This window comes from Carassius carassius, chromosome 8, assembly GCF_963082965.1.
Source record: "Carassius carassius chromosome 8, fCarCar2.1, whole genome shotgun sequence".
Taxonomy (NCBI): domain Eukaryota; kingdom Metazoa; phylum Chordata; class Actinopteri; order Cypriniformes; family Cyprinidae; genus Carassius; species Carassius carassius.
This window is the reverse complement of record NC_081762.1, coordinates 28,862,576-28,872,264: the sequence shown is the minus strand read 5'-3', so window position 1 is coordinate 28,872,264 and position 9,689 is coordinate 28,862,576. Positions and strand designations below refer to the sequence as shown.

At 37.6% G+C, this 9,689-nt stretch overlaps 1 protein-coding gene across 1 annotated transcript; it reads right to left on the bottom strand.

Annotated features, from left to right (window-relative positions):
- Positions 1-365: 365 nt before the first annotated feature.
- Positions 366-4,695, bottom strand: cited4a (Cbp/p300-interacting transactivator, with Glu/Asp-rich carboxy-terminal domain, 4a). The gene is made up of 2 exons (XM_059556886.1): positions 4,572-4,695; positions 366-3,093 (listed from the first exon to the last, which is right to left on the bottom strand). The coding sequence occupies exon 2, from the start codon at positions 3,081-3,083 to the stop codon at positions 2,361-2,363; it is 723 nt and encodes a 240-aa protein (XP_059412869.1). The 5' UTR covers positions 3,084-3,093; positions 4,572-4,695; the 3' UTR covers positions 366-2,360.
- Positions 4,696-9,689: the final 4,994 nt, after the last annotated feature.

Genomic DNA, 9,689 nt, shown 5'->3' with positions numbered 1-9,689 from the left:
CTGATGGTATGGGGTTGCATGAGTGTGTGTGGCATGGGCAGCTTACACATCTGGAAAGGCACCATCAATGCTGAAAGGTATATCCAAGTTCTAGAACAAAATATGCTTTTTTGGAATCGGGTTTTATATTTATATATATATATATATATATATATATATATAAATAATAATTATTATATATATAAATATATATAAATGTATATATATATATATATATATATATATATATAAATTTATATATATATAAATAATAATAATTATTATTATTTGTGAGAGAAAAACAAACTGTAACTTTGTTGTGTCTTGTGATTGTCACTATAGCAATAATAATTTAGACATGCAATTACACTCACTGAAGCCACATGTTAAAATAAATATTTTATTTTCAATGAAAATAAATACATTTTCTTAAGATAGAATCAAGAACATTTAGAAAAAAAGCATCTGTGAAAGCATGGCGACAGTACATGACAGCACAGTTTGAAAGAGAACATACAATCGCACCTGCAAGGTGGTTTGTGATTAACAGACTGACAAACTCATGTAGCATTCGTTTAAAAGTTTTAACAGAACAAAACAAACGATTGGATCTCTGGGAATGTGATAAATCATTCAATCATCAATTACAAATCTACAGATCATTTGATGTTTTTCTTCTTTCTAGATGTGGTTAGTTTCTCAAGAATAAGGATATTAGGGAAGACGTTCCGGTCTCTACTGATACGAGAAATGCGGCTGACAAAAACAATTTTCCCGTTCTTTACGAATCAAAGCCCTAAACAATCAGCCAAGATGGAGTTGTAAAACACAGGATATGACCCATCAAGTTGTTTGTGCTTTTTTTTTCCCTCTGTGGCAACTGTTCACAATACCAAGCCGTACGTAGAGCAATTACCCGAGCTAAAGGAGGGTAGAGTCGAGGGAATTGAGCCTGGCTCTGGTGGAACAGATTAACCTACTAGTACTGTACGCAGTGCTATTTCCATACCAACCCAACCCCCACAGAGAGCTCAAGAACTGGCAACATAACGACACAGGAAGTTGTCAAACTCAGCAGGCCAGCCTTTCCCAACTCTTCATTACACCCTGAGCGATAGCAAGCAAATGAACATGTCCATTTTGTAATTATCAGGCCATCTGAGATGACTCACCATGATGACCTCAATTAACAAGAAGGTTGTAAGTGTAATTTAAATGTAATCAGATTTAAACCTGCAGTGTTTGGGGAGCAAGGAGGAAAGAAACATTTAATGCTAGTTTGTAAGGTCGGTTCATCTGGAAATTTTGAACAGTAGTTCAACTACTGACATTCAGGTTAATTTAGAAACAAGTGAAAGGTTTAATTTTATTAGCAAGCATGTGGCTTAATGGAGACTGTGGTCCACTTTCTTCTACAATAAGGAGCATATGAGCAAACACTACATAAAAGCTGGAGTTTCAATGTCACCTCTATGAATCATACAAAGAAAGCAGTTTCATCCTCATTTTGTGGAACAAGGTAAGTGAATATTTATCAGTATCTGTCTAAAATCTATAAGGCAGTTTAGACTCGTCAGCAGGGAGCGCAGGCTCGGCGTTTGATAAGGGAGGCTATAACACATTCCACCATTTTTTCTAACACAGAAATATTCCTGAAAGTATCAAGACACATCCTATAGTGAATGCAAGACATCCCACTCATTTTGGGTCTTGTTCAGTCAGATGTAGAGTGTTGAAAGCAATAACTTTTTACTAGGCAGACAAATTTTTAATAGTAGTAGAATGGAAATAACCAAACGTAGAACACTGTGCACGAATAACGTTTCATACCCAACCGCTACTACATCAACACCTCCTTGCTGTTTCAAACATCATTAAAAGCTACTGGAAAAAAAACCCATTTTGAAGTACCAGCCTTCAATTCCCACTTAACACACTCATTCTCAGTTTTCTAAAACAAGTCGTGGGGTTAGTTTGAGAGAAGGCAAGTCTCTATCACCACAGATCATGTTTGCTTTTTGGTAGGTGTTATACATAAATACATTTCTAAATGCTATTGATTCTAGTTGCCCCGTGAGAGGGCAAAGCAGTTTCAGCAAAGTTCCAAGCAGACTTCTTTGTCCACCACGTGAAGTTACATTCAACCCTGGGACACTTGGTCACCGTCAATCCAGGATGACCAATGGGACAAGTCAAGGCCTGTTCGCTGAAGCCACAATTGTGCTGAGAACATCCAGAAGTTGATTCCCTCATTGAAAGACAGCGTGCACTGCAGCATGCATAGCACAGCTTCACAGATACAGAGAACCTGGTTGTTTTAGCTTTTCTTGTCTTGCCCCAGCTTCTTCTTGGTGACCAAGTCTTTCTCTGATTCAAGAACTTCAGCAGCTGACAGTACTTGGTTGCTGCTTGCACACAAAGTCTGAGATGAAATCGAACTCGTTTTGTCCGAGGAAAAGCTCAGGCAACTCTTGAACCCGGTCCAGCCCCAACTCCAGCACCAAGGACGTTAGTACCTCCTCATCAATCAAGTCCATGTCCATGACGTTGAGGCCCAACGCTGGCCCACCCATCCCCATCTGCATGCCTGCCAACTGAGCAGGACCCATCCTGTGCTGGACGTTTACCATGTGATGGCCGTTCATGGGTCCGTATGGATGCCCGTGGTACTGGGTATTGAGTTTCTGAAGATGCATGCTCGCCATAAGCTGCTGAGATGCTGTAAGGCCTCCTCCACCCATATACTGCTGTGGGTGCTGGTTCGGGGGGTGCATATGATGGTGCTGGGTTTGAGGGTGACCCTGCGGTTGCTGATTGGGACCTCCGTACATCATATTGGCTTGCTGCATTTGGTGGGGGTGTCCGCCGCTCATCTGGCCATTGACCTGACCGTTCATGACGCCGTTCATCACGTTCCTCTGCCTCATGGCCGCGTCCATTGAGCTCTGGGGCCCCCTGCTGTAGTGCATGAGCTGCCCATTGGGAAGGGTTCGCAGACCGGGCTGGTGTCCGTGCGGAGAAGGGCCGTTCATTCCCATGCGGTACCCATGCAGGCCTCCTCCAGCAGAGCCGTGAGTCATAGGCATCATCATGTGTTCAGCCATGCCTTCTCCACTGCAGAGATATGAGAGGAATGGCAACAGTCAGGGGCAAATAGTCAAACAGGTTCTCAGTATCAGCTGACAAACAATTTCAGTTTCTTGAAAACCATCAGTAGTGAATGTACAAATATCAGGATTCCTGGCTAAATCAATTTGGCTTTAAAGACCAGTCTCACATGCTTGTTAAACAATTACAGATTTTTACAGATTGCAGTTTATCCACCACAATCAATCAATCAATATATTATATATATATATATAAATAACCTATCAGTATTTGTGAAAATCTGTAATATTTAACATAATAATATATATATATCCCTTCAACCCACTGTGGTTGCGAGTTTGAACAAAGCAGATATATGATTACTTAAGCCATTTTCAGAAGAAATATTGCAGTAAGGAGCATCAAGGAGCCACCAGGAGGATCAAAACAATAACAGGCAGGGAGGTTGACAAAGTGTTCAGCAAACAAAGCCAACCCACTGCCAGATACATGTGAGCAAGAGATAATGACACAATGCACAAATGATTGGACCTACTCACATGACAGGGCAATGTTTGGAGATACGAAAATGTGTATTATATTAAACTAGATTGCGCAATGCAATTATAATCAAGTATTAATCTGTAGGCAAATATCAACTGGTTATGATCTCTAGATAAAGAAAATATAGAACCGTTTGAGATAAAACACAGTGAATTAATCTTCCTAAATCATACAGTTTATGACTGTATTTAATGTTTTCAGAACCAGTCTTTGTCAGTAAATGCCCTGTCCAGTGTTGTTGTCTGTTATCGCTTCAGGAGTGAACCAGAACATGTTTAAGCGTTACACTATTTTTTTTGCAAGTGAACGGTTTTTTCTATGTCATAATTTGAGATTTAAACAAGAGATGAAAGCACAGTGTCGTCTGGGGTCTACAGGAGCCTCACCTCTCTGTCTCTGAAACAAAGAATTTCTCCTCTGCTTTCTGCTAAGATGAAATCTGTCTGTAATGAAATATAGGCTACAGACTTTCCCGATCTCTGTCAGACCACAGTGAAACTTTCGTTAAACATCAGCACGTAGACTAGACTGAATTTACTGTGTGTTTAGAGAAAAGTTGAAGCTATGCTCACAAGCGTTAATGTTTCAGCAATAATGCAAATACAAAATGCAATACACATATAAAGCGTATTTAGATGCGAACTTAAAGAACACTTAAATGCTGACGCTTCTTACAAGTGTAGCATAATTAATAATATATTGTCTCACTGGCCATTATTTTATTTTCTAAGAAGAACTAGAGTCATACCACACTAGAGCAACATATTTTGAGTTGTACGAATATTTAAAAACCCGAGCAGAAATAAGAAAAACATTTAACCTATCCAACCATATGTCCAGATAATTAAATATTGGTAATACATGCTGATTTCACAGAATACATTTACAAATGAACAAACTGATCCAGCCTTCACAGTGAACTCAACATAAAACACACATACCGTCAAATAATTCGTGTCCTTGTAGAGATGCTGTTTGGTGTTCTCAGTGTGTGTAAAGCAGCGCAGGTTTCTCCAGTGACTCTGGTCTCTAGTGTGAACGAGCTGCTGCTGCTGAGCGCTTTCTGGGTCAGCGCATAAAGACGAACGGAGAGAGGGGCGGAGCAACACAAGCCCCGCCCCCTGCTGTAATTGGCTCGTCTTCTAATCACAGATGTCACTGGCCAATTACGCACATGGCCTTCAGTTTAATGTGCACTGGCAGAGAAACTCCTCAGAAATCACACATCAACTAAAACACGACTCATGAGCTCTGCATGTTGTTTAAAAAGGTCGTTGATGTCTTTAAGGAGCTTGATATTGTTAATCCTAACATTACATCTGTTATATGTTTATTTTATGTATTTTATTTTTATTTTTTATTTGTCTCTCACTTTTCACCTGTGGCTTATATTTACCTTTTAGAATTTGAAAGCACTGAAATGATGCGCTGTATCATTATTTATTTTGATGTCATAAAGAAATACGTATGATATAGATTTATGAATTTAAAGGCTAGGCTACTCAACTGATGAAAAAGGATCAAAGTACTCTCATTTCAGACAGGTATTTTTTAGTTTGACCTCATTTATTTTCCATCTGTGTGCTGTTCTTATCTAATGCACCTCAACAGAAAACGGACCTAAAGCAGGGCACAGCCTTTTGTCTCTTATGTAAATGGCATATTTACCATTTTAAAGAGAGAGACGACTGCCGCGAGAAGACAGAAAACCTCCTGCTGGCGTGAAGCATGTGCAAATGGACTGACAGCGAACATACAGTAGGCTACATATATCCTCAAACATGAAATTACACTGTTTCCCATGATTCTAATTACAATTGTTGTTAGAACTCATTGAACATTGTTTATAAAGCGTACCACCTTAATATAAGGTGTCATATTTGAAGAAGCTCAAATGTAAGATGAAATGTATAAGTGCAAAGACTTCCACATACCGTAATGAACTAAAAACAGTGGCGAAACAGTCATGCAGAAAACTCCTAGCAGGGTGAAACACATCTATTTACTCATTCCTTCATTTCTAGAAAGGAATGTGGTGAGCAGAAGTGTATAATCTCTCTCTTTCTCTCTCTACATTCTCCTGATCTTCTATTGTCTCTTTTGTCAGTGTGTAAATTAAGCCTGATTCAGCCTTGAACAGTGTGTTCAGCTGACTTTAGCTTTGCTTTACTTTGATAAACTATATCATCTTTGGTTTTAGACGTACATTAAAATAGACATATCTAGGGACCAGAATATCAAATATGGGCTCTTTTGATTTGCGCCAGGGACTAATCTCCTAGTAACCCCCCTAGCAACTGCATAGTAATGTCTTGGCCACCATCTACAACACCCAGGGCCAGTAAATTTTTCATGGGCCACCCCTCACATTTTCTTCATTATAAAGTCTCCCTGTGATAAACTGAGCATATTTTATCCTAAAGTTGTTCCTTTTATAGCTGTTCAGTGCTAAAACCAATTTCTTTTGAAATTCCTTGTGGGGTGTCAAAATGTGTCAAGAGCTAATTGCCTAACTAATGCAATAACAAGATAAAATCAGTCTTTCTTCTAAATCTGGATATATTTTACCTCAGAGTATTGCAGAGTACCACAATGGCCCATTTAGAGCACATCATTTTATTCAAATCAAAATATTCTGAAAAATAGCCTATGAGAAATGAAAGAAAATCTGCATAGCATTCGCAGGTAAAGTGTGGAATTTTTCTGCCATTAGTGGCAACCAATGGAAATGGGAATGATTATTTCCAAACAGGTTTCCCAAACACCTTACCCTTTATCTCACACATGGTTGGAGTCACACCCCATATTCATAGCATTACTTACATACCTACAGAATCTGTCTTATTTTGCATATATTATACAAGGTAAAAATACACATAAACATTCACCCTTAAATGAGACCTATTATGCCTCTTTTTACCAGATTTAATGGTGATAGAACTGGTACACTGTTGTCACTTGTGAAAACACAATGGCAATGCATGGGTGAAAATGTGCAGATTAAGACATGGTAGTATTATAATAAGATCCCCTTTCTACATCACGGGGAGAGTGAAATCTGACGCGCTGATTTTTTTCACAACCTTGCAGTGTTGTTCTTTTTTCACATTTTCCGGGTTTGTAGATGCACTTAAACACAGAAAAAGTCAGATTTTCTTGGTTATGTCACCTTTGAAGTTACACTATTTAAGTTACTTGTTGAGAAACATTCTAGTAATTACGTAAATGTTTTGCAAATATAAAACCACTAACAAAATCAAAATTGACGCAATAGCAAAAGAAAGATGAAAATCCCAAAAATATAATAGTTTATATGCTGCTGTTGTTTTGATTTGTTAAAAATTATTGTTTTAAATTCATGTTTCAAAAGTTTGCTATCATATCAATGCTATTAATAGACATAATAATTGCTATTATTACTAAAACAGTGAAAACTGATATAAGTTGGCAAGTCAAATAGACCAAAGTAGTTAATGGTTAATAGAATGAATTTATCAACCTAAACACTATTTTGTGAAACTTGTCAATCTACAGCATATGTGATGCAAATATAATAAATAAGCCAATGTTCATTAATATTTAATTACATGAACTGTCACTTTTTTTTACAACACCATACACTGCACTAATAGTCTCACCTTCTTTTATCTTCTTTATTAATCCATATGATTCATGCAGTTTCTTGTGAAATCTATCCTGATAGCTCTAAAATATAAATTATCATCATCGGCTCATCATAATGATTTAGGGTAAGCAAAAACAAGGTTTGGAAAATGAGTTTATGATCCACCTGCTCATTATTTAGCCTTATGTACCGGTCAAATCTTTCTATAATCTGTCTTTCTTAGTTACATTTCATTCTGTTCAATTACATCATGTCACCAAGCTTCAAGATGATTTATAAAGTTATTCCTAAACAATTATAGGCCAAGATTAACAAAATGCCATTGGGAAGGTAATTACAACCAACAGGTTCAATTTGAGACTTGGGCTCCATTTGACCTTCAGCATGGCAGAGCGGGAGAATGAAAGCATTTGGTAGAAAGGTCACAGCGATGGACAGCCTCTTCTGACGCGTGTGGCAACACTGCAAATTATCCATAGCAATTTGCAGGTGGTGTGTGCAGAGCATTTCCATAACAGCGCCCATATTTCCCCCCTCTCACTCTCTCTCTCTGACATTTCATAAAAAACTGTCATGAATATTTTCACAGCTGTTTGGTTGTGTGTTTATATTGGTGTTTAGCACGCACACTCACAGGTCAGTACTGAAACCCACTGAGCAGAGCGGCTATGGAAACAAAGATGAATCAGTTTTTTATGGAATGTGGTGATCTGAGGTTTGGCTTTTGAGGTTTTTGAAAGTAGGGGGTTGCATAAAAAAAGGGATAGCATTTCAGAAACATTTTAAAGGAAGAAACATCGGGGGTATTTATACCCTAGAGAAGGTGCTTATAGAGCATTTGGAGCGCAAATCCACTTTGACACCAGTTTGTCTTGAGGTCCGTTCACATCAACGAACTATATCGTCTGTTTATTTTCAGTGCATGCTCATCTGCTGTTTTAAATTCTCGAGCTCATTATAGCAGGATTGATTCTGATTGGGTTTCAATGTTTTACCATTCATCAGCTGGACAAAAAAATAAAAATCATTCTGAAAGTGAGTCCAACGATATTGTTTATCTCTGTCTTTATCGTTATGTGGTGTGGCTATTCTTTAACATTGAGAACAATTTTTTGAACTAAATCTTTATTGCTATCTTTATAGTTATTATCCTTGAAGTTAATTGGCCTTTAAATCAAATGTGAAACAGCAAACTGGATTTGCGAAAATACAATTATGTGCACCTGTATGAAATTGTCATTGATCAAAAGATGCTTACGTCAGAATCTGTTGCAACAAAATTACCACTTGATAGACAGGAATTTGTATTAACTGCTTCAACGTGTGAATACGGCAAACTGGATTTCAAACACACAACTGTACACAGCTGTCTGAAACTGTCATTGATCAAAGAATGCATTACATCATTAGCACCTCATAGACATGACAGTGTAGAATCCGCTTTGACATTGGTTTTGTTTGTAATCAAGTGGGCATACGGCAAGCAGGATTTCCGAAAGTACATCTGTGCACAGCTGTCTGAAATTGTCATTTATCAAAGAATGCTTATGACAAGACTGTGTTTTAAAATTAGCATCTGATAGAAAGGAATGTTGTTAAATCTGCTTTGACTCCAGATTATTCTGAAATCTACTGTGAAAATGGCAAACTGGATTTACATTTTTCATTACATTTACATTTATTCATTTAGCAGACGCTTTTATCCAAAGCGACTTACAGATGACGACAGTGGAAGCAATCAAAAACAACAAAAAGTGCAATTTTATATAAGTGCTATAACAAGTCTCAGTTAGGTTAACACAGTACACGTAGTATGGGATTTTAAATAATATATATATATAAAAAAAAAACGATAGAGCATGCTAGTGTTAGAGATCTTTTCACATACACACACACACACACACACACATACAATTGCATAGTAAATGAAAAGAAAATAGAATACAAAAAGATTAGAAAGGTAGTTAGATTTTATTTAAAGAATAGAATTAGAATAGTGAGTGTTAAAGTTAGAGGGTCAAATAAAGATGGATGAGATGTGTTTTAAGCCGATTCTTGAAGACGGCTAAGGACTCAGCTGCTCGGATTGAGTTGAGGAGGTCATTCCACCAGGAGGGAACATTTAATTTAAAAGTCCGTAAAAGTGACTTTGTGCTTCTTTGAGATGGCACAATCAAGCGACGTTCACTTGCAGAATGCAAGCTTCTAGAGTGCATATAAAAATCTGAACTAACAAATTAAGGTAAAGGGGTGCAGAGTCAGTGGTGGTTTTGTAGGCAAACATTAATGCTTTGAATTTTATGCGAGCAGCTATTGGAAGCCAGTGCAAATTAATAAACAGAGGTGTGACGTGTATTCTTTTTGGCTCATTAAAAATTAATCTTGCTACCGCGTTCTGAATTAATTGTAAAGGTTTGATAGAATTGGCTGGAAG

Excerpts from the sequence above, each read along its gene's own strand:
- cited4a (XM_059556886.1), bottom strand. The coding sequence starts at position 3,083 with ATGGCTGAACACATGATGATGCCTATGACTCACGGCTCTGCTGGAGGA.